Raw genomic sequence first — 25,440 nt, 5'->3', positions numbered from 1 at the left:
GGATTTAGCGCTTTTTTAACTCCTTCTTTTGTCCACGTTAGAACTGGTTTTCCCTTTGCTTGTACCGTGGGCAGTAGAAGAACTGTGTGTACTGTTCTTCTCAAAGTCTGGCCTGCTTTTGCAGAATTGAACAAATACTTTTCCAGGCCTAAGTAGGCTTTGAAAATATGTAATTCAAAGTTTCTGAGAGTTCAGAGAGGTCTGTAATGATGGGTAAATTATATATAGAAGGTTATGGTTACTGTTTATAGGAAAATGTTAAGTTGGTGTTTGCTACTTAAATACTTCAGCACAGCATTAAGTAGGCACTGCATGTGCTTAACTCGGCTCTCACAAAAAGTCTTGCAGAAATGCATACGATGTTGTGCATGTGTGTAGCTCCTTTGGAGACTAGTCAGATGAGTCAGTGCTGTTGCACGTGCTGCCAGGTGTCAGGTATCTGTAGTTCTTGAAGCTGTAATGGAACAAGAACTTGTACTTTCAGTTTCAATCATGTTTTTGTCATATATAACTTCGCAGTTAAAATGAGAAATCTTTCTTTTATGCTGCTACTATCAAGAGAGGGGACAGTTCATGAAGTACTACAATACAATTTAGTTTGCGCTTTAAGCAGGCTTTACATGTGCTCGCTTCGGCAGCACATATACTAAAATTGGAACGATACAGAGAAGATTAGCATGGCCCCTGCGCTGTGGTTTACGGTAATAAAATTTGTGTGGCATTTGTTAGCATGACTATCGTTTGCAAGGCCCAGCATGCTGACAAAAAAATGGATGGTGTGAATATGTACTGCAGTTTAATGTATTTAATGCATATAAACCTGACCAAGTACCAAAACTACCAAAAAAAGAAGAGGAAAGAAAATTAGGTCTGAGGAATCCATTCTCAGAAATGTTTTTGGTGGATTCTAGGATCAGCTCCTGGCCTAGTTCAAATCAAGGCAGTTATGAGTGATCCAGAAGAAAATGTGGAAGCTTTGTCAGAAATCAGTGTAGATGTGCAAAAATGCATGGAGTAAAGAAGATTTGCACAGATAGCTTAGCTTTGATTGCTTGGTAAGTTTGAGCTCATTTGGACCATTTGCATTTTAATATTGTTCAGTGCAAATTGAATTATCCACAACTGTGGATTGATAAGCAGAGTTTGAAATTCTGCTTTTGATATTAATTGCATTTGGATGCCCTTGGGAGGGTTGCACAGTACCCCTCTGGGGTTTTGAAGTTCCTCCGTGGCAGTGCATGTCTTGTCAAAATTTCCCCTGATAAGGAGAATTATTTTGGAGGAAGTTACTAATGACCCTTTGCTCCTTTGCGGATGGAGGCCCTGCTCAGCAGTTGCTGGTAGACATGTATGCAACTCGCGTGGGGAGGAAGTGCCAAAGAAGCACCTTTCTTGTCTTGCTGATGAGGAGTGATTTTGTTTGTTGTTTTTAATAATAATTAAAAAAAAAAAATCCTCAAACTGTGAAGTTGTTACTAGTAAAACAAACAAACAAACAAAAATTATCCAAAGGATGCATTTTTTTCCCTGCATAGTGATGAAACAGTGTCTTAGTAGCGTATATCTATTCCTTTTGCATTTATTGGAGCTTGCTGAAAGGTATGTGAGTAAATGCAAGCCTTTTCTTTTGTAATTTTCTTGTTTTATTTGGTTTATGCAGCGATACCTGAATGTAGTGAACATCATCTTTGCTGATATTCAGAAATGGCAAGAAGGGCTCTTAATTATATCTCAGTACTTTGGTGGTGGTGGGATCAGGCAAGAAAAGATTAAAAAGAGAAGTTCTCTTTATAGCTTAAAATATCTTTTTGATAGGGCTTCATAGGAAAAAAACAGAGCAGTTTAGATCGGAAAATCCGAGAATTCTCAAAAATCTCAAAAGGACATTAGGGTTAGGAGAAAACCAATGATATTCCTAACCTTCCCCAGTTGACATGAGAATGCTCCTCCTGATTTCTGCTAGCTTATCTTTCATACTTTGGAAGAGGGAAATCATGTTCAGTGTTTGTCCACACTTCCATGCCATCTCTCCTGCACTGCAGCACGTTAGCCACACTCCATGCTGGGCTGCTCTTCATCAGCATCTTGTTTATTTGTGAAGGAACATTGCTGCCAGGCTTTCACGGTGACTAGTCCTATTTATCCATGGAGCAGGAACAGGCTGGCAGTGTGATCTTCATCACTCTGCCCTGAGTGTTCTTTACATGGAGTGGCTCCTTATGGATATAAAGAGCTGAGTGAGGCAAATGTTTTTGAAGGATCTTTGCTAAAAAAGTAATTAATCACCAGAAGCAGGTGGGATGTAAGGCTCATTAGTCTCTCCTGGAGGCCTGCTGCAATTACAGGATGATAAGACTTCAGGTAAAGTAGACACGCTTCCTTTGGAAACTCTCCAAGAATGCCTTGTTTTCACTAAGAAGGGTACCTTTTGTTTTAAGGCAGCTGAATGATCATTGCATAGCACTGGTCATGGGCTTTCAAAGTGTGGGTTTTCCGGTATGCATTTTGAGCCCAAAGTATTTAAACTATTGAGAGAATTGAGAACTTTTAAAAATCACCTTAGAGTCAAGTGCAGGAGGGGCAATGCTGGGTTTTAATCTTCACTTTAAACTACTGTCCATGTATTTGTATTAGCTGTAGATGTTTTAAATTGAGGCGGAGAACTATTTTGTCCTTAAGGTCTTTTCCTGCCTTTTGTTGTTCTCCTTTCTCTTTCTCTCATTAATACTGGTACCTCTGGTCAGGGAACTGAAACACTAAATTAAATGCTCTGTTGACTTCCCTGTGGAGATAACATGCCAGGAAAACAGATGGCTTATTTTTTTTTCATGGTAAACTCATTTTATCATTTGCTTCAGCGAGTATCATATCTATAGTTCACTATTTATATGGCAGCTCAGATGCAAATGATACTTATCCGTTAAAACACTAACAGTCTTTGAATTAGGACGGTTCCCTACCAACATACACAAATACATGCAGTGAGTAAAGTGAGATTAAAAATATGGGAAAAGATATTGGGAGAATACCTGTACTCATATTACATGTAGAAATTCAGGGAGCTCCACGTACCTTGGGTTGTCCTTCAGTATACAAGTGACAAAACTTATGGTCATGTGCAGTAGTTACATGTGGCTTTGAGGGGGAAATAAAAGGATGAAAACAGTCCTAAAAGGAGAAGGCACCTTAATGTATTAGAAATGTGTTTAAAATACTTATTTTAAATCATTGCTAAGAGATTTCCTTTTTATGTGTATGCATTCACAAATCTAGCTGTCTAGTTGTTTCTTTCCAGCAACTGTTTTGAAAATGGAACGCTGTTTTCATCTACATCATTTTACTAGCATTTGATATTTCGAAAACATAGTAGAATAGATCTCTATTATTTATCCCTGAGCAATTAATTAGTCCAGAGCCGAGTACAAGCCAGGTACTTTGCTACTGAGCTCTAATTGCAGCCTGCAAAAGCAGGAATATTATCGTTGAACAAGAGGAAAATAAAACCTGTGTATAAATGTAAATCAGTTGCATCCTGCAGGTGTAAAACAGGAATGATTTCAATGCAATAGGGTTTTTTAAGCTACTTTACCTGCTGCTGCTTTTTTTAGGCCCTTTTAATTAGCTGAAGAGGCTGGAATGTAGAATACACAAACATTACACCTTTTATGACCAAGTCTTACTCAACTGACTGTCATCTTCATGTTACTTCACTATTTAACAGTACTGTGCAGTCTTCATGTGCCATTATAGGATTTTTTTTTTTTTCTTAGTCATCTGACCATTTTGAGTGAGCTTCGGTCAGTGTTGTTGTCTGGAGGAGATACTGTGTGATTCTGTGTTGTTCACATCAGGCTCAAGAAATTTGGATTTGCAAATGACATGCATGGGAACGTGTCATGCTGGGCTGGAGGGGATTGAGTCTTGTCCCTCATGACTCCAGGCAGTCAATCTTATGTTCAGTAAGGTACACAAGCCATCAGCTCCATGTGTTATCGTACGCCATGGCTGTAGGTAACTTCCTAACGCCATCCGATAAATGAACATCATGTAGTACGAGTCTTGGGCCTGTGTTGTGCAACAAGCTATGGGAAGAGAGCTGGAGGGGTCAAATTTCACTGGACATTTGAATAAAGATTTTCAGTGTTTCAAAATCATCATTCTGTTTCAAATACAAACTTTCCAGTATCTGTGCTAATGTGCATAGTTGATTCCTGAATGACAAATGCTTTGATCAGGCAGGTCACAGAGGCAATGGTGCGATGATGTTTTCATGTTGTGAAAGACTGTCTCTGATTTGCTTTGTTCTTAGATTCAAAAGGAAAAGAAACTGCGGCAATGAAAGCTGACCTACTGAGGGCTCGCAATGTGAAGAGGTATATTAATCAGCTGACGGTGGCAAAGAAGCAATGCGAGAAGAGAATAAGGCTCTTGGGAGGGCCTGCTTATGATCAGCAGGAAGATGGCATTTCTGATGAAGGCGATGGCCCTCAGAGTCAGAAGGTATAAATTAAATAGCACATACATTGTCTGAAGGTCATTCTAAATGTGTTAACACTGGATCATATTAGCCTCACTGTCATTAATCCCTCCCTCCCTCCAGGAGTCAAGTATAAATCAGTTGCTGCATAGTTGTTTATCTTGGGAAAAGATAACTGAAGTACCTGAAAAGACAAACTGATCACTCAGCTTGGAATATTGCTAAATGTGAAACTTCATAAAGGATCGAGTGGCTAGTAAACACGTGTGATTTTTTCAGACATACTGCATGTAGGGAGTTAATAAGGACGTGGTAGCGGCCTTTCTGAAGGTAGCAGCTTGCTTTCAAATAAAAGATTGCCAGCATATCTGCAATGTTTCTTTGGCCCTTGTAATATTTACTGGAGGAAATACCTGTGGGTTTTGCAAATACTGAGTTACTGAAAAGCAAACAATTACTTGTGGAAGGCAATTGACAAAAATTAAGGGCAGTCATTGCAGAAAAACTCTGGTAAAGCTGTTGACTGAATGCTGGTTTTCAACATCACTGTAGTCTGGAATTGAAAAAGCTACCATTGTATTAGCCAGCATCTATAGAAATAAAATCATGGGTGCTTATCCTTGCTAAACTTTAATAAGTTTAAGGACTTCCTTGTGTAATCTACTCTGTGCTCTTTGAGCAAAGCACAGTAATTTATGTATTCAAATTAGAAAGAAGATTTTATCGTTTTCATGTAGGTAAAAGAGAAGTTATCTCTCCATGCAGGGATCTTTAATTTTCGTTATGTCCTTATAATAATTGTAACTTAGTGGCACATAAGAAAAAGTTGCATGATGGAGAAATAGTTCTTACTATTTGTGTTTTGTCTTTCTTGAGTAGGGTCTGAAAGAGAGCGATTCCCTACCCCATGATTTCAGATGGTGTGTCATAGATTGTGCCAAGGCAGCCTGATCTGTTTCCAGGTGTAGCGAGAGGTGCCAAGGAGAAAAGGAAAGAGGGAAGCATGTGGCAGCACCGCGTGAGCTTCTGATGCTACTTTCGGTGCCTGCTGAGATGTTACGGGCTTCCCAGGATAGATACATGGTGACATAAGATTGTTCAGGAATGGGGTCAAGTAGTGAAGCTACACTGGATAGGGGCAGGGATTGGTCAGAAATGTAATAAAATATACTATTATTGTAATTAACAACAGGAATTCCTTTGATTTTAATTTGCATGTTTTATGACCCGATGGATCATGGGATGGTGGGAGCTGCTGACTTATATCTTGGACATATACTCATGAGCAGCCCCATATTGAGTTAATGATACTATTAATAGGAATAATGACTCCTTGCATGGGCATTTGTTGTAGTGATGGCGGAAACAATGGGATCCGGGGCTGTTCTGCTTCTAAGCTTTTGATGTGTTTCTATGAAGAAGCCCCAGAACCCCTCCACACCCGTGTCGGTGTAGAAAACAGGAAAACTGCTTCTCTCTTCTGTTGTCCCCAACTCTCTGTTGCCAGGAAAGAGGCTGAGGGAGGCTGGATGAGAGACAGAGGCCACGCTGTTCTCTTCTGAGCACAGAAAAGTGCCCAGGGCTTGGCTGAGGAAGGGGCCTCTTTTCACTGTTGCTTCTTCCTCTCCTTTTCCTGCACTGTTGTAGCTGCAGTCTGGGTTCTTATTTCAAGGCAGCCAGTGCTATTTTGGATGCCGGCCCCTCCTACATGGGCAGTATTGACTAAACACTCGGGCCTTTTTCTAAGCAAAAGGGAAAGGCGTTGTTTGGGATTTAGTAGGTAAGCTAATGTTGGTATGTTGCTGCTGGTGGCCCATAACTTCTTTAGAGTCTGGCTGTGCCAGCTTTTCTGTTAAGTTTGCACTTAACCTGCAGAATAACTAGCTTCTGTAGGAGAAACTGGAAGTTTGCCTTCTTTTCTTCAACTTGCACGAAATAGGTCAGCAATGGTGTTTTGATTACTTTATGTAAGCATGGTACAGAAGCTTGAATACATTATTAACTTTGGGGAATTTTTGATGCTAGTTGAAAAAAGAACAAATTGACTAGTGACCTAAACTTGTATTTTGGTTTCACTTCTGCATCCTCCAGAAGGCTTTCTCTTTCCTGCAGTAGCTGGTAAAAATCTTTAATGCATGTTCTGATTATGGGCTTAAATGTGGAGATGGATTATTTGGAGCTGTCAGTGTTCTCCTCTTACAGAGTTAAGAAACAAAAATTATGTGCTTTGAAATACTTTTTTTTCCTTTCACAGCAGAAACTAGTTATAAAACAGTGTCAGTTTTCTGGTTGATAAATACATAAGTCACGGGACTGTATAGACTTTGCACATGTTTCACTCGCCTCATTATCCTGAATCCAGGTTCTCTAGGGAAATCTGAATGTGTGAATTAAATGTTTATAAGCAAACAAAGAAACCCCAGCTACTCTCTGAATCTGAATTCTGTCATCAGCTCTGATACTGATTTATAGTCTGCCCTGGGTGTTAGATTTGCTTTCAGAGAAGTTTCAGATGCAGTTTCAATTAGTGTAATATATAAAGCATCCCTTCTAATCTACTTACGGTCAGTGCAGTTTTAGTCCTTTTTCTTAGAAACTGTACCTGCATAGTACTGCAGTAATTAATTGAGTTCTTGTTGTCTTTGTCTATTCGACAAACTATTTGTTTGATCTGTTGTGTTCAGCACGGCAGCCACATCGCCACATCTGTGAGATTCGACATGTGGAATCACAGCATCTCCTTAGTGGAGCTGTTTTGTGAACCACATATGGTAGGAGGAGCTCTGGGGATCTGATCCTTGACTAGCTGTGAAATAGCGAGGAAACCACCTTGAGTGTATTTTGAGGCACAGGCAGTTCATGGTCATAATCTTACTGATGAGGACTAAGCTGAAATTCCTGCAGAAGACCTTGGTTCCACCACATCCGTGGAGAGATGCTGATTTAACTGGTGACTGATGAGATTTTCACTGTGATTTCTGAGCTTCAAGTTGTGAGATCACGTTATGTCAGGATACCTCATGGTACAGAATTTGGGTGATATAAAGAAAGCGAACTTCAATTGTTATTCCCCCGTTGCCTGAAGATGGGGTGTCTTATGACAGAAGTATGTTCATGAACATGTGAGTCTCAAGGCAGGGATTCTTCCATTAGTGTGTGTGCAGTAAAACAGCCAGGTACCTTATGAAGTATATACTTCCTGATAGGTAACTAATCATTGCATTTGGTTCAGCTACTGCTGTATATGACAAAGATATCCTTCTGATGACTTGCCTTTTTTTAAAAAACAATACGAAGAATATATGCTTTAATTTCACTCAGTGTATAGAAGAAGCACTAGTTAATGGTTTTTAAAATGCAGCTTGGAAGGAGACACATATTTTTCCCATATTATTATTTTTTTAATTCCTCTTATTCCTGTCTTCTACCAAAAAAAGAAAAAAATAAAAACAAAACAAAAAACTCCAACACCACCAAATGAAAACAGAAGTCCTGCAGTCTGACTGTGCCATCGTCCCAACAGAAAACCTCCACTACTGACCCAAATTCTGTTCACCCCACCCATGACCTGCAGTGCTGTTACTAGCTGTATTGTGGTTATTCATTATAGGCCAACATGGTTGTAGCGAATGGGAACCTGGTGTGTTGCAAAGAAATACAGTACAGGGCATCTATGCCATGTCTGGTGCCTATACAGGCCCTTCCAAATTAAGCAGCTGTTTTATGTTCCTCCCCAGAGAGAGGTTGTGACTATCTTTAGGGACTTGCCAAGACCAAATCTCTGCTTTGTAGGGCCAGGAACAAGGCTATTCTGTGTGCATACGCTAGGGATGCTGGTTAGAGCACCCTGCTTGGCGGGGTGGGGGGGCGGTATCTAATGGGAATCTAATCCCTTCCTAGTATTTGGCAGAGCCTGTGACCAGCTGTGATATATTAGTTACTTTCCTGCTGGAGCAGGGAATGGATGTGGCAGCAGTAAAGCTGCTGTTTTTTTCCGAGCCCGGAAGCTGCTCTTGGGTTAAAAGGACTTGAAGGGTTGCTGTTGAGGCTGATAATTCTAAGATTACATCTGCTAACTGGATATTAGATTTGAGGGTGTACACATGCCCTAATGCATGCGTGTGTGCCAACATAGCTTAGAGCTTTGTACTCTAATCTGTGGTGATACTTGAGTCATAAAATGATCTTTTGCTGACGATTACAAATTACTGCAGAATCTCGTTCTTTAAATCAGAGAAGGAAGGATCCTCCACAGAATACTTCCTGGATTGCATGCATTTTATGATAATTTATCGCCTCAAGCCTAAAAACCTCTTTTGTCCATCATTGTTGTCATTGAAGTCTTAATAATGTTTATAGTACAGTGTTTGTAACATATTTAATAATTCCAGGATAGTCAAGCCTTAAACAAACAAACAAAAATCTGAAAAAAGTTTGAGGTCTCATTTCTGCAAGAGAAGTTTAAATAAGCTTTTCTGTCCATTAATTTATTTTGTTAAAGTATTTCAGTTTGCAAGGTAACTATTGGGAGGTTTGTGTAATAGCATTGTTAGGCACCACCACTTCAATTACCATGGGGCACCTGTGCAATGGGCCCTTTGTTAGGCAAGATGGATGGTTTTACTTGCCTTGCTCCCTGCAGCAGCACTTAGCCACAATTATTTTTGAGAGGGAATGTTTGTTAATTATGCTCCTTCCTGGTAGCCTGGGTGGGGATACTTTGGATAATAGAGGCATAGAGACCAAGGGGATACTTCTCGCTCAAGAAGTAACAGCACGTGCTCTGCATCGTGAGTGATTTATTATCTCTGCTATCATTTATAGAGCTGACAGTCCTGGAGATGGTTAAGATCTCTATTCAAGAGGCTGGAAGACCCTCTTCTGCTTGTATTTTAAATCATTGTCCTTGATAAAATGATTGAATAGAAAGTATGATGATGCACAGCAATGTGGCTAAAACACAGACTGGCCTTTGAATTGTCATCTCTCTGTTCTTCTCTTTGACAGTCTGATCACTATTTCTGCAATAAGCCGAGCTTCAGCAAACCTCTCTCTCTGTGCTGTTCAATGAGGATTATAGAGTGAGCTCTGAAAGGCAGAAGTTTATGTTCATATACCTGAATAGCTCTTAAGCTAAGAGCAAGCCATGTCCGGATGATATTGGTATGGTAAAGGATGAAGAGAGGAATGGCACATGACTTGTCACTGAGGAACTTTGAAGATGAGAATGAGCATTTCAGCTGAGACAAACACAGTTTACTTAACACTGCCCAAAATTTGGGGGAGCTGTTTCAGACAAAACATAGGTGGCTATAGGTTTTAAAGAACCTTCTTTAGCGTGGTTCATTAAGGAAGTGACTTGTGCTAGTAATTGTGTACATGCACATGTATGTGGTTTCCTCCCATACAGCTTGAGTCCAGCAAACTTTCTCCTAAATGTAAGTTGGTGGTAGAGTCTCACAGGTACTAGGTTTAGCAGAATAGGTGGCCTTCCCAGAGAGAAAGATGCTGATACGTGATCTGAATTGTATTATTATTAGGTATCGGAAAACCCATATTAGAGAAATTACTAATGCCTCAGTCTGGGTTGGAATTCACATCTTGCTTTGCACCAAATTATCTTTGCTATAAAACGCAAAGTCATAGGAAGCTGAGATTTATTAGCCCCAGCGCCTAAGGACCTGCTTTTCTTTTCAAAGAAAAAGGTGTGGGTTGGTTGGTGTCTGTGAGGTACAAAGCAAGAGACCAAGACCATTTTGGTGTTTTTGGATTCCTGGTGATATAAGTAATGGCACTAAATGAGCTACACGAAAACTCGTTCAGCTACTGGACTGAAATGTTGGAGAGGAAGAGGTGTTTAATTTTGATAGGGTGTTCTGAAAATTGGTCCTATTTTTCAAAGAAAGCCAAAGTTGTTCATTTTGTTCAACACGGGATGATCTGTTCATTTTGTCAGGGAGGTGGTTTTTTTTCAGGTATCTGTCTCAAAGAAAAGGCCTGAATTCACAAAAATAGTAGAGGATGAGGAAGCAATAATGTTTTTTTAATCCAGCAGCTTAATGGCTGCAGCATCTGCTTGGGTGTGGGAAGTCTGTTTCATTTTGTTTTCTGCTTGACATACACCCTCCTCTCTCACTCAGGAAGAATCCTGAGCATTATATCACAGCCCATACTCTTCCCTGGCTGCGTTTCTGATAGATGCTTTTCAATAACACTCAGTTAATGGGAACTGGCCACCAAATGCCCTGGCTGCCAGGGAAAAGAAGTGCATTCCATCTTTTCTGTGTCCCTGGGAATAATTGAGATGCATCTCAAAGCTCTGTAGCCTGTGGCATGGAAACTGCTGGTGTTACTCTTTGTTTGAATCAAGCAGTTGGCTTTCAGCTTGGCTACTTTGCCTTGCAGGAACATTGTAAGTTAAATTTTTAGCAATAGGGTTTCATGAATGACTTGAAATGCCATCTTAGTCCTTTGAAATGTAGTCTTACCTCCTGGACAGAAAACATGTGGAAACATTTTCTGTCTGATAGGAGCACAGATGCATTTACCTTCGAAATACTTATAACTCATATTTTAGCATTTTTTTTCTTTTTAAATGAAGAAGACTATTACTGTAGGAGGTCTGTGCAGTTGAATCTAGTTCACGTGTTTGTGGGATGCATGGTGCTCTGGGGGCATATTAAGTGAAAAGGTTTTCCCCATAAGCGATAGAGAGAAGCTAGAGTTAGGTATTTTCCCAGGTTTTACTCTTATTTTTCCTTTCTTGAGATTCTTCAGTTTGAAGAAATTTTGGCCAACCCTTCATACCGAGAGCACTTCCGAATCTACATGGAAAGGATGGACAAGATGGCTTTGATCGGTCTTTGGGAGTCTGTGGAGTGTCTGAAGAACGCTAACAAGGTGGAATAAATTGCAAGTCCATGCGGCTTGTACACTAACTGGAATCTCTGCTTGTTGTGATCTTCATGTTAAGAAATGTCTTTGTATTTATGTTTTTAAAATAGCAATAGCATAGGATGGGTGTTAAAAAAAACTAAATTGCTTAACTTCTTCATGTCAATGTTTGGGGATAATATGGCAATTAAAAATTGCGGACTGTTGTGATGATGGTCTACTGTTGTTTTGTGTAGCAACATGACCTGTAAAAAGGATACTTGATGTGCAAAAGTAGTAGAATTATTTCCCCCTCCACGAAAGAAAAAACTTGCAATAATATATTGCCTTTAGTTGTATAAGCTCATGTGAAACTTAAAAGTACATTACAGTTTGATAGTCTGATAGTACATAAACTTCTCGTCTTGCCAATTACAGGCAATAGCCCATTCAATCCAAAACCATGAAAATTTGTGTATATATGTTTTTAAAATCCTTTTGAAAGAGAGTTTTTGCTTTAAAAGACCCCTTCCTCTCCCTGTTTTGTTGCTGTATAAGCAGCTAAGTTTCTCCAGGAATGCTAGAGGGAAGAAACAATGATATATTGTAATTTGTGCTAAAATAAGGTAGGAAAGAGAACCCTGAAACAGGGATAGGAAATACCACTTAAAGTTGCAAGAATTATCCTGGAGCAAGAATGTAGAGGACAAATTTGCTGTTTGTGAGCAGTGGGGTGGATTTTGGGGGGAAACTGTTTTAAACCTCCAGGATTCACACTAGCATGAAATACGAATTTCATTATTATCAGTTAACTTCTTATTCACTGTGATTTTATTACTCTCCTATGTAAAAAGATTCTAGTCCATTGGAAAACACAATAACATCCTGTAATCAAAGTGGCAAATTGTGGAGCATGAGTAGCGATCCATTAATACGATCTGAAGAAATGACTAACCACCAACTCAGGCTAGAAGGTGTTCATAAAAAGGGTTTGTCAGGCACTGTGAAGAGAGTTGTATAAATCAGTTTTGATTTGCAAACTGCTCATGATTGGAAAAGGTGCTATAAATAGTTTTATGACCTTTCAGCTGTGATTTCTCTCCTTGCTTTCGAAACAATATGTATAGTGCCTTTATTCAAGACTTCCCATTTTTTTTAAAGAGATTCTAACGTACTGTGCTCCAGTTGCTCCATGAAATGTAAGGGTTGTCTGCCACTACAGGGACAGCTTTGATTACAAAAAAGTAGCGTCATGCAGCAATGTGGCTGTCATATTGTCACATAAGGCAGGCAAGCACATTGTGCCTTGTGTAAGGGAGTGGGTAAAACCTTTTTAATTTGGGTCAGTTTAGAGAGAGAATAATTTAGAGAGATGATCATGGGCTGTGCTGCACTACTTCCTCTCTTTCCTGTTCATTACTGCAAAGTTCAGTCCTGTGCGCTGTTCTGTGCTCAGTGGAAATATCAGGCCTCATGTACTGGTAAATGTTTCTTCAGGTGTGCTTTTTTCTTTTCTTTTTTCTTTTTCTTTTTTTTTTTCTTCCCTCCCCCCCTAAAAAATTAATTATAGTCACGTATAAAGTGAGTTGATCCTATCCAGCAGAAGACAGGAGAGCCAATACAGCTGAACTCTACAATTTGAACTTAGAATGGTGGCCACAATGTTGCTTTAGTACTTTTTTTTCCTTTTAATACCAGCTTTTGGAGCATACTTTTAAAAGCAGTGGATGTGGAAGCTATGGTACTTTTAGACCACAGCTGTTTCTTCACTTAACAAATATTGGTATTCATCTTGTGAAATTGACTGCGTAGCATAGGTGTGCAGACAGAGTGCTTGATCTCAGTAAGAGATTCACAGATGTGTTCTCGTACATCTGGGCGTGAAATTAGCTTGATCATCCTTCAAATTATGCACCTGGATCCTGAGTCATCCTGATACTTTTAACATTTTTTTTATTATTCTCTTCTCCCTCCTTCTCCCTCCTTGCTTCCTAGGCTGAAATACCTCAACTGGTGAGTGAAATTTATCAGAATTTTTTTGTGGAAAGCAGAGAAATACCTGTGGAAAAATCCCTTTATAAAGAAATACAGCAAAGTCTCGTGGGAAATAAAGGCATTGAAGTATTCTACAGAATTCAGGCAGATGTTTATGAAACTCTAAAGGACAGATACTACCCCTCATTCATTGTCAGTGATTTATATGAGAGATCAGTCAAGAAGGAAGAAGAAAGAAGTTCTGCTCAGCCCACTCCTGAGGACAAAGATGAAGTGGTGAGTCACATGGACAATTCTTCCACTGTTGTTTAAGGTGATCTAAAGACGATCCTGAGTAAAGCATATAGTAGCATCTTCTGTCCTTGAGCTTTGGACTACTTTTCTTTTTTTTCTGATGTATTTATAACTCATCACTCTTGTAGTTTCATCAGGTAAACCTGGTATGTTTCCAAGCTCGTTGAAACAAAATGGTACAAAACGACTGACTACTTAAACTTTAAATTAGTTAAAGTAGATATTTCAGATTTCCAAGTCTTTTTGTATTCCATATCTTTTGTTACGCTCCTTAGTATCAGAGAATGCAAAACATACCTATACAAGCTCAGCTGCTCTGCTTTTCAATGAAGGAAATCTCACTGAAACATCAGTAGGTTTCTGTCTAGACATTGTCTCTGTCCCCCGTGCATTTCCTAGATACTAAATAGGTATTAAAATTGCACAAAAGAGGAGAAAAAGTAATGAAAAATGTCTTAGTGCTTTTTTAATTAATTTATTGAATAAATTAGTAGGCTATGTTGGAAGATAAAACTGATTAAAATAGCACTAAAACTGGAAATACTAAAACGGAGCATTCAAAATGTCGTAAGCAATAATCCAACGGCAGCTCTCTTGGGGCAGGTTTTTTCAGAGGGCTCTCTAAATCGGTCATGTCGGGGGAACTTGTGTTACCTTTATCTAAGAACATTTTGACAAGAGCATCTCTCAGGCTAGTGAGCATCTTTCAGTCAGGCTGCCGCTTCAGATCAGCTTGAATATCTTCATTTTACATGCGAACTTGTTCAGAACACAATCAAGTGTAGTAGTTTGTTTAAAACTGGATCTAAATGGGCAAATAAGAAGCAGAATCCAGAGGTGCTGATCTACATTCTGCCATTTAGAAACAGTTTTTCCAGAACCTAAAGCTTTTGTATTTGCTGCTTAAATATGACTTCCATTTCTGTAGCTGAGCTATTACAGTTTCTGTAGTCTGCATATCAGCAAATCTGCAGAGATGAGCTGTTACAAGTAGATTACTTCCAATACGAACTTCTAGAGCTTGCTGAATTTTTCATTGTTTGTTTCTCCCTGTATTGTTTTCCTTGATAAAAGATTCAAGTTGCATTTTCTGCTTTTCTCACTGCTAACTCAGCTATGTGTTGAGGGTGGTAGGTACTTCAAAGACTTTCTGTCCTTGTGTTTGCAATCATTGGGACTTTGAGAAAAGACTGTTACTGGTTTTGTTCAGAACTTTCTAAGTATTCAACATTGTGCTTTTTAATCTCTTTATATATTTTATTCAGAGTCTAACAGAGATAACTGTTTCTTTAAGAAAACTGACACTTTAGGGCTAGCTGTCTTCTGTCGGATAACATTTACTGTAGCTGCCAAAAAATAAGATTTTTGACAACAGCATCATCCGTCCTTCCTCTGAGTCCTTGTATATATATGTGCCAGATTTGAAGGCTGCGTCTGCTGTGAAACCTTAAAGACTAATATATTGCTTATATGGTTAAAGGGTTTTTTTGCATTTTCAACAATAAATTAAGTATGAAGTTGCATATATAGTTAGAGCATCTCTTGAAAAGAGCAATCCTAATGGCTCTGTGCCATGCTTCAGGGTCTTTGAGGTGAAAATAAACTGTAAGAAATTCTTCTTTCTGAAGCTTCCAGTGGGCTTTCAAATGTTGGTGAAAATGCACTACTGGCTAATAAGTTTGGGTTTTTTCCTCCTCATGTATATGAAACCACAGCTGAGAAATGTGATGTTTCTGGAGGGATCCATATTGTTAGGAAATACTAGTTGGTTTTGGTTTAGTTTGGGTTTTGGAGGTCTACATCCTCACTTCCCGGGACACTGTGGGAGTTACCTATGTTAATTTTCTATAAATTTGACTGTTACAGCTGGATAGATAAAAAGCCATCTCATGTCCTCATGGAGGGGAGGACAAAAGGGTGAGCCCTGATTAGACATGAGGAAATCAAATCAGAAGATAGGAATCGGGGCAAGGCCAGACTTTGCTGGTTCTGCTGCACGTGGAACAAGCTCTTTCTTCTTTCCAACCCGTCATTGCTTTTCACTCCTTGGACAAACCTCCTTTAAAAGGTCATGAGAGATGTAAAAAATACAGAAGCAAGCAGTGCCTGCGTTCAGCACTTTGAAGAAAGAGGGTCTGGTGGTTGCATCGGTGCTGCATGTGTCAGATTGCTAAAATAAGCCCGTAGTCTGCGTTCTGCAGCACTCGCAGAAATGGAAGTCATTATCAATTTAGTAATCGGGAAAACAGCACAATCCTTGGTGATCTCAGCTTTGAGTGTGTTGGTTGTTTATTTGATAAATTTGATAATTTGAATACAGGTAACTTGTTATTTTGTAATTCTAGCATTTTTGTGATAGTGATTCAGCAGTGTTTTTTGCTGTAAGTGTTTGAAATGTTAATGACGGAGAAATCATGTAGCCTACCTCTGGGAGCAGAGCCTTACTGATTTGTAATTAATTGCAATCCTTTGATTACTAGAACCAAATTTTGTATGAAAAGTCTTTTAATTCTTCAGTGTTGAAAATAGCATTTTTGATTCTTTTTGACCTTTATGCTTCCCAACAGGTATATGTTTTTATTTTATGGTTCTGTTCAATAGTGTTTTGAATAACACCCAGTGTTGTTAATTATTATTATTTGTATTATTGTAGTGCCAGGAGATGACAACAAGCTTCCAGGAGCTGAGCTGTCTGACCTGAGGAGTTTACAGTCCATGCACAATAGACAGAAGAAAGGAGAGGGCATAGAGCTAATGTTTTTTACTCAGCCACATAGCAGGCAAATTCTAGAGCTGGAAAAGGGCATGGATTTCTTAGCCTAGAACTCCTGACTTCTGCATTATGTTACCCTCCCTTATGAGGATCACACTAAGGAGGTTAATTATTGTTGCTACTGTATCTCTTCTCAGACTTTTTTTTACTAAGATGTAAAATAACTGCAGAATTTACAGTAGGATTATCTCCTCCAAAACTCACAGAATTTAGTAGAGTATGAGACTTCCTTCTGTTAGCTTTTTTGTTAATTATATAAAGATACAGCTTACTTAGTGGGAATATAATTAAATAATACAGAACTCTCGTTCATGAGATTAGAATCATAGCTTCCCACAGATAAATTAAGATGTAGTCAGTCACAAGCAGACCTCAAAGATCTTTGAACATGGCAATGGTAACATCACAGGGCTGTGTTTGCTGGATCTCAAGGTCTTCAAGTGCAGTAAAAAAGGGGATGCTGAGGCAAATGCCAAAAGATATTAAAGAGAGTGTCACTGAGAGGTGTGAAGGTTTCTATTTTTTTGCATGCCTGTAGTACACAAGATGGAAAAAGCTATTGGTTTGTCTGAATGAATATAAGAAAATGACTTATGAGTTTAGGGTAATGCTTATGTGCTTTTAACACATTTTTATTAACACATTTTTATTAACACTTCTAAAAACAGCAATAAAATCTGTTTATGAAGAGAAAGGACTTGGTTTAGATTATTCTGCAGGCTGCTAAATCTGTTTTGTGAAGGTTTGTGGGAGGCAGGACTGTTAGAACTGTGGGTTTTTTGGTTTTGTCCCGTGTGTGTCCCCCACCACCACCCTGTTATCTTTCAGCTCAAAGCTCATTTGCTTTTCTATCTGGCTCGGAATATTGATCATGACTACTAAGCTGTTGTTGCTTTTAAAATAAACTTTGATTCTTCCTCTCATTTACACTAAAGCCTTGGCTTCCTCTCATTTTACACAGTTGACAAGAGTTGCCAAAGAGCTGTAGTATAAATGGTAATGAGGCTTTGTCTGTTAGTTTTTTTGTTTTGGGTTTTTTTTGTTCTGTTTTGTTTTGTTTTTTAATAGACATGTTTCATGTTGGGTCTGATGGTTGGAATATCTGTTAGAATCTGTTATACCTACATTTTGCCTATATTAAGTGTTCTTATACATAAAATGCTTAAGGAGCAAACAATAACTGTCTCCTTTTTCATATTAATGATGCAGTTACTCCCATCCTCTATTTCTAGAGCCAAGGTTGTGAAGAAGCTACTGAAGAATGTAGCACAAGAATTAATGAACAGGCCAGTTATGCCGTAAATAAACTTCGCCAGCTAAATGACAAGCTTGAGTATAAGAAACAGGCTCTAAATTCCATATGTAATTCACCAAAACCCGACAAAAAGGTAAGTACCTTTAGTGTCTTCAGTCCCTTTTCTTTTTTTTTTTTTTAATATTATGTGTGTGTTTGTGTAATATCCAGTCATCTCAGGCTCTTTTTGGACAGGTCAGATTGCTACTTCAATCAGCCTGTTACAGAAAGTGAAATCAGAGCTTAGTTTTAATTGTTTATTTTTTGCATTTTTTTAAAGCTATTGTAACTAAAATTGCAAATATGATTTATATTGCTTCGTTTGTCATAGAGTATCAACCTCTCTTCCAGTGGTCTTGCTGCTTGTCGGTGGCAAGTAGTATTTCCTCCTTACGTCTCTATCCACCTATATCTGTATAATTCTTTGTGGCAGCTGGTTTCCTGTCCCTGCTGCATCTGCAGCACTGCAGCGGAGGGATGTGCTAGTTAACTTCTGCTCCCTCTGCTGGCTTTGAAACAGCACAGCACAATTTCATAATCTCTACAGTTGTGACTGGCTTGCTAAATAAAGCGGGGGGAGAGGAAACCCTAACCTATAAAAGTGACTGATTTCCTTTGTAAAGAGCCAGGAGAAATCTGCAGAGCACGCTTTCATCAGACTAAAAATTCTGAGGGATATGAAACTTCGGCTGTCTGGGCTTGGGTTAAAAAAAAAAAAATTCTCTTTTTCTCTTTGCAAAGCGCAACAGTTAAGCAATCTAAGAACACATTCAGGCAGAAGCAAGTGATTTGCATTTGGCTTAGGCCAACTCATTTGCATTGCTACTGAGGATGATATTACAGGGCTGTTGTTCAGATGCAGCTGGGCCAAGCTTTTCAGGTGTAATGAGGTTGGTTGCAAATGGTGAACAGTGAGTGAGACAAACAAGTAGTCAAGGCATCTCCCTGAAATGACCTCCTGCTAGGGATGGCAAAAATGTACCTGGGCATTAGTCATTGCTCAGGACCTGGGTTCTTTGTACATTTTTTCCTTCACTCAGGGTGAGTGCTAACATGCTGGTCTGAATAGAAGTTGACGCCCCACTCATTCTCTGCTGCCCCAGCTCTGGGGTTAGCTACCTCTAAGAGAAGGATGTGGACAGTAGTGTTTGAGGCCACTCTGGCTAGCTTCATTCCCTCTGTGCCTTCCACATCCCCCTTCTGCCAGAGGTTGCTGCAGGCAACTGGAAATGTGTCCGCAGCTGTTCTGGGGTGTCCCACTCACAGCTGCTCTGCTGTGTGTGGCCTCAGCTGGCAGAAGATACCTTTTATTTGTCATCCAACCACTACTGTTTGGAGTGCTAAGAGCACAGATGTGTCCCTTTTTTTTTTTTTTTTAATGCCTGTATTACTGCAGTAGCATTTACCTGTGGAGCTTTTAAATGGACAGTTGGGTTGACAGTGTGAGAGCACCTTGTCACAGGGACTTTGTTTTTTTCTCCTCTGTACGTGGCAGGTAAAAATTTGGTTCTTGGTCATATGAAGTAAAAAATGTTTCTAAAAATTCCACAGTTTTGTGCCATATGAAGGGGAATGTCACGCGCATTTTGTATTAAATTTTTTAACCTCAAGCTGTTCCTGCGTTGTTTGTTTTCTCTTTTTGAAAAGCCTTTGCTGTGAGACCCATACAAAACATCTTTAAATGGAGTCTAGCACCGTGCAACTCAGATGCCAGTCAGTCAAGGAAGAAAACTGCTCATTTGAGTTGCATGTGGAATGCTGCTAGTTATAAGAGAAAATGCTCTGTAGGGAGAAGTCTTATTTCAGTTCTTTTTGTGGAATATAAAGAGTAGCAAAGATGACATGAAAAGATGACAAGCAGTCTCGGGCAATGTGTCTGAGGTACAAGGCCCGCTGCCATAGAAGATAGCTTGATCTTTGGAGGTCTGTGACTGTGTGCCACCTGCAGTGCGTGTCTCATGCCCGAAGCTCAGAGGCTGTCTCCCTTGGGTCTGAGAGTGCAGTCTCATGCCATCCTGTGCAACAACAGTAAATGTGCAGGGACCACATTCTTTCTAAGAGTTCAATCTTGTCATCCTCAGCAGCAAAGCAAAACCTTAACGTTCCCCACCCAGAGCACTTTCTAGTGCTTGCTAAGCCTTGTTTTCAAACAAAACTGTGTGGCACAATTATTGAAATTGAATGGGACTTTACTGAACGGAAAAATGCCTCCATCTCTATCAGGAATTATGTGGAAGTTGCAGGGGTTTTCTGTTAACTTGTTCAGATCTTTCGTGTTTCCGGTGGACCTCTACCAGGAGTGAACATAAAACTCACTTTGAGAAATTGTAAGAGGTGCTCTTATAACCAGCTAGGTTTTAAGTTGAAATTTGCACCATGGGTGAAAAGAGTTAGAAGTACAACAGAAGTACTAAAAAAAAGTGGGTGTGCTTGTGTATGCGTGAGTTAGGTCATTCCATTTGTTTCTCTAGCATTACAGTTTTAATTTTTTTTCTTTGATGTGAAAAATACTGTATAACTAAACCTTTATATATTGTTGCATTCACATGGATGTATCGCTTATATGTTCCCTTTGCATTCTTGAGAAATAATAGCTATATTTGTTCTATACTTAAGCTCTTGGGGAGATGGGGATTGTACCCCTTCTAAAGTAGTGGGTTTTCCCTGTATTTTTTTTCTCCTAAAATATTCTTTGTCTTTCAAAATATATACATCTTTGAAACAGAATAATAAAATGGATCCAGTATCATTATAAAGTCTCCGTATTTATTTTATAAGTGTAGCAGCTATTTACTTGTGATGAAACCATACCAGTTTTCTGTATTTATCAATTGTTCCTAGATGCCACTTATAGGAGTCTATGTAAGGTGACTGCAGAGCAATCTGTATGTCGATAGTAAATAAAATACAAAATTATTCTGAAGGTTAGGTATATGCTAGAAGGTTGTTATATAGCTGTCATGTAGATAATATTTCACATCTTATATGAGACAAGAGTCTGAAAAAGATAGAATCACTGTAGCTTTGTAGAATGTACCACTTGTGGTGCAAGTTGTACGACTAAGATTCGTAAATTTGACTACGTGGTATATAATATTTTAAAAAAAAAAAGGTCAGCTTCTTTTGCTGTGTTTCAATGTCACATCTTATGTATACTTCCACCTTTTCTTGTCATACTATCTCCTGGTAGTATGTATAGTTACTTTTTTTTTTTGCTGATGCGATGAGATACAGGCAGTGAGCTATGGCTTGATGAGAACATTTTTTTTTAAATGTATACTTTCCACAATAATAAATCCTTCCCTTTCCAAATCTAACATGAATTAAGTGGTAACTTCCTGAGTGATTGTCAACATAGCTAAGTTCCTAGAAATGAAATCTGTTCCCAGGTTCTTTGGTTACATCATGTATATTTGAAAATGGTAAGGAGGATGTCTTCAGTAATGCATATTTCAGTAATTGCAATTTCAGGTTTGTATAAAACATGTAATATATATGTGTAATATATAATCCTACCTAAAGTGCCTTTTATGCTGATAGTGTGCTAGTAGCATGTCCTTCTAACTTGTTTTTTATTTTAGTATTGGGGTTGACCTTTAAGATTACTGTGTATTCTACAGGTTTATAAGAGCCATCATAGATTCTCTCTTGATTTTTTCTCTTTTTTCCCCCTCCCCCCTGTGTGAATTGTTCTTTCTCTCCCTGCTTTTATACCTTTTCTCCTTTCTGAATAGTGTCCCTAAAGACACAATTAGGCGTGTTGCACAAGCTTTTTCTTACCAACTGTAATCAATAAACTTTTCTCTGCAGATTGTTTCTAAGCTGAAGGATGAAATTACTCTGATGGAGAGAGAGCATAATGACCTTCAGCTGCACATTGCAAGAACGGACTGGTGGTGTGAGAATCTTGGCATGTGGAAAGCCTTCATTGTCTCAGGCGAGGTATGGGTTTTTTATGGCTTTTATCGTCTGGGTCAGTTCAAACTTGCACAAAGAGAAGAATAAAAACCTGTATATACTTTCCTTATACCTTTGTGTACACTGTGTATATTTCATGTTTATTTGGGTGGGGGAGGAGACCCTAACCTCTTCTGAACTCCTCTGTTTTCCCAGTGACTACTGCGATGCATATACAAAATTTCTAGTCCTTGGACACTGTTGTAATGGAGTTAGAAAAATATCTGCATGTATGTGAACTGGTTTTAGCATTGGGTAAAGTAATTTGCTATCTTAGGGGTGTTGTTTTTCATGAGAAATGTCTCTTGTTATATTATCATGCTATCACACTTGGGTGCAGTTGTGCCTCTGCTATGTCTCAAAGATACAGTACTTACACTTTTGGTGTTTTGTATTATTATACTTAATGGCAGTACAGTTTCAAGGGACTAGAATACCCAGAAAGTAAGTGCTTTAAATCTGTGAGTAAGTTGAAGGAGAAGTTAAATTTTTCTTTTCTTTTTTTTGTCTTGTTCTGCTCTTCCATTTGGGCGTAGGCAGACAATTGTGAATGACTGTAAAAAAAATTGTAATGGAAACAAAAAGTATTACCATCTCGTGGCTTTCTATTAACACTTGCCATGAAAGGAACCCAATAAATGCTTGTTATGTAGTAACTGTAGGCTCACACCATACGTAAGCAATCTTCTTGAGAGTATCACTTCAGAGGATTAAAGATTAATTGGATCTCTACTGGCTTGCCTTCCTGTGCTATTAAGAAAATGTTCCTTAAATAAGTATAAGTAGTTTCCTTGAGGTAATTTTTCTTGGAAGAAAAAATTATGTGCTGTTGAGTTTATTCGGTTGTGCCTTGAGCTCTTGCAGAGTATTGATAGGTCTGACAACAGTTAAATTCATTGTCTGTAAAAGAAGAAATAAATCCAACAGGTTAAAAACTTAAGGTGCCATTTTAAAAACCAAATTCTCAATGTCTAGATGTCTGGGGTTGTTTTTTGTTTCAATACTGTTTGCAGGTAACACAGTTGAGAACAGTGAAGCTCTTAAGTTGTCTTTAAGAGTTCTCCATAGCTTTTGAAGTCTGTTTTTTTTAAAACAGCAATACCGTGTGCAGCAAAACTGCAGAATGGCAGCTTTCTGGTAAGGGGCACCATACAGAACTGCCCAGCGTCTCCCTTATTACCAGATGAGAAGGTGGTTCAGCTAAAGGAGAGGGAGGTTGGGAGAGGCTTCTAATTGCTTGCTGCCTTAACTATAACTTATAAATAGTACTGGAATAGATAATTAAATGTAGGTTTGCATTAATTGTGCTGCTCTGTGCTTCAAAGGATATGCTGGAGAAAACATTAATGTTGTAGTTATCTATGTTAATTAATTGCTTGGGAATGTTCTGGCTGCAGTTGATGATTTCAGGGGCTGTGAGTAGGTGACATTGTCTTCCTATCTGCAAAATACTCTGTTGCTAATGCTAGCACGTAGCTCTGATTTTTAGAGAGAGAAAAGCTTGGTGGCCCTATTGTTTTGCAGAAAAGCTTAGTAAAAGTAAATTTTGCTATAGAATTTGAGCTGAAAGTATAATAGCCTGTCATCAGCCTTTTAAATTGGTTTACTAAGCCAGTTAATAGATAATGCATAAAGAACTAGAATTACTTAAGACTTGGGAAAAAACTGTGTGTCCAAACTGTTGTTTGTACTCTCTTAGCTTGAATCTTTCAGTTTTTATAGTTTTAAGTGATATAAATGCACTAGCTATGTGTGTGTGAAATACATGGAAAAAAATCCATGTAAATGGTATAATCTACAGGTGTCTTTTGGTAACTGATACTTCTGATAAAACCGTCTTTGGAGACTCAGTGTTTTGGCTGGTTGGTAGTGGTTGAAAAGACAGCGGGAACATGCAGAATGAGGGGACCCATGATAACAACTTGTCTAATTCTGAGAGTCACTTCGCCAGGTATATTCCCCCCATACCAGCAGGTATAAAACTTACAGCTACGTAGCCTAACCTGCTCTACTTGCTTTAATGGTTTTAGCCTTGTATCGTTTCGTATTGTAGCATATGTTCTGCCTCCTCTGTCCGAAGAAAGACGACTGTTTCAGAGCATAACATCTTTTTAAAAAATCTATTCCTTTCATAAGGAATGGAGTTTGTAGATTTGAATAAGGTGAAAAAGAAAAAGCTTGTCTTACTCATTTAAATATATTGGAATTTAGGATGTTTATGCTCAGTGGAAGTTAAGAAAATTAGCTTCCTGTGAATTGAGGAAAACAACGGTGTGCCCGATACGCCTTCTGCGTGGTCTTTCTATGTTTAAAAGGGACTTGTAAGGGACTTTTTTTTTTAACAGCAGTCTGGTTAGTGCCTATTTCACTGCTGCACAGCTCAGGTGGGCTGTTTCAGAGAGCTGCTCTAACTGAAGGAAGTTTCTGGTGAGTCATACAGTTCTTCAGTGGCTTAATAACTGGGCTAATTTTTGTTAATGTTTAATCATTCCTGACGGATATCTGGATCAGTCCTTAGTGCTTCTAAGAGGTGATTCAACGGCTTTCCTTGGCAGCTTGTTACTTTACTGAACTATCATTACAGTTTTTGCTAATGTTAAGTTTACATTTTACCTACTGCAGGTAATAGCTATAGCTTCTCCTGGAAAGTATTTAATAATACTTGTTCCTCATTTGCTTTTGCAATATTTCATTGAATGTTTCTTACTGTTACCACACCCCGGTAAGAGGTGCTCACCTCTGGCGTGCGCCTTGTAGGTTTTATTAATGGATGTAGGTGTATCAACATCCTCATTCATATCTCTCTCTATCCACTTTGGGACTTTCTGCCTCATAGGGAGAAGATAGAAATCTTTACCCTTTGTGGACTAGCTATCTGTGGCATGCTAGTAGACAGTAAATTCTGAAATAATCTTTGCATTGTCTTGAGGCAATGCAAAAAAACCCCAATAGCCTGAAAGCCTGAAGCTGCTTTGGGTTCTTGAGGGCTGATTCTGTCCTTGCCAGGTAAGTAGCAGTGAATAACCTGAAAGACTCAAGTGTAAGCTGAGGAAAGGGGTTGAGAAAGGGCTGAGGAGACTTGTGGAAATGCCATCCTAGGGGCTAATCCTGAGAGCCCTTGCCAGTGCTGTGAAACGATCAGGGCTGAGACTATCACAGGACCTTTGGACTTGGAAAACCAAACTAGAGCACGAATGTTAGGTTTATGCTCATGAAGAATCAGAGCTGGAAGAGGGTTAGGATGGTTCAGAAATGGATGATTTTTAGGATGGGAATAGAAGTGTGGTGAAGTCTCACAGCATGGCATGTGAGGTTTGGTGTTCAGTGGGAACTCTGGGCTTTTGCTCCGACCCGTCGGAGCGCCTTTTGGCTGGAAGCAGTAGGGACGCTGGTGGCTTGTCAGTTGTGCAGTTTGTCTTGAGTGGGCTGCAGGTGTGAAAAAGGCAAATGTGGCCCTCAAATACATGAAGAGAGGAGTTTCCATCTGAGACAAGGAAGTGTTTACAGTCGCTCTGCAGGTGCTGGCTGTTGCATTTGAGAAGGGTGGAACTGAATGGATTGAATGAGGAACTTCTCCCATGAGAAGTGATTGTGAAAGCACTTTCGTTTGCTTAGCTTAGCAAAAGGGAAACTCAGAGGAATAAGGCTGTTGATAAAAACACATCAATAAGGGTAAACATAAGGGAGGAGTGAAGTGTTGTTGGAACAAATGGGAAATGAGTTTGGAAATTGAAAGGAAACTTCCAGTGACCAGGGTGAGGGTCCAGAGCAGACTTT

General features: G+C 39.0%; 1 protein-coding gene and 1 non-coding gene across 5 annotated transcripts in view; both read left to right on the top strand.

Annotated features, from left to right (window-relative positions):
- The window catches only part of SNX25 (sorting nexin 25), an 89,974-nt gene that overhangs the window by 47,317 nt on the left and 17,217 nt on the right, over nucleotides 1-25,440 (top strand). For 3 of the 4 annotated variants that reach the window (XR_012673502.1, XM_075149235.1, XM_075149237.1), the window contains exons 7-11: nucleotides 4,310-4,500; nucleotides 11,246-11,377; nucleotides 13,346-13,621; nucleotides 17,645-17,800; nucleotides 21,517-21,648. Coding sequence is in view for 3 of the 4 variants with exons in the window: in XM_075149235.1 (XP_075005336.1) it covers nucleotides 4,310-4,500; nucleotides 11,246-11,377; nucleotides 13,346-13,621; nucleotides 17,645-17,800; nucleotides 21,517-21,648 (887 nt within the window). In the remaining variant the exon portion in view is untranslated. The remainder of the gene's footprint in view (nucleotides 1-4,309; nucleotides 4,501-11,245; nucleotides 11,378-13,345; nucleotides 13,622-17,644; nucleotides 17,801-21,516; nucleotides 21,649-25,440) is intronic. The other variant, XM_075149236.1, reaches the window with a different exon arrangement.
- LOC142082550 (U6 spliceosomal RNA) lies at nucleotides 623-728 on the top strand. The gene has a single exon (XR_012673735.1). It is a non-coding gene; the product is annotated as a U6 spliceosomal RNA (small nuclear RNA).

The sequence above is a fragment of the Calonectris borealis genome, chromosome 4 (assembly GCF_964195595.1).
Source record: "Calonectris borealis chromosome 4, bCalBor7.hap1.2, whole genome shotgun sequence".
Classification (NCBI taxonomy): domain Eukaryota; kingdom Metazoa; phylum Chordata; class Aves; order Procellariiformes; family Procellariidae; genus Calonectris; species Calonectris borealis.
This window is presented reverse-complemented; position numbering and strand designations above follow the sequence as displayed.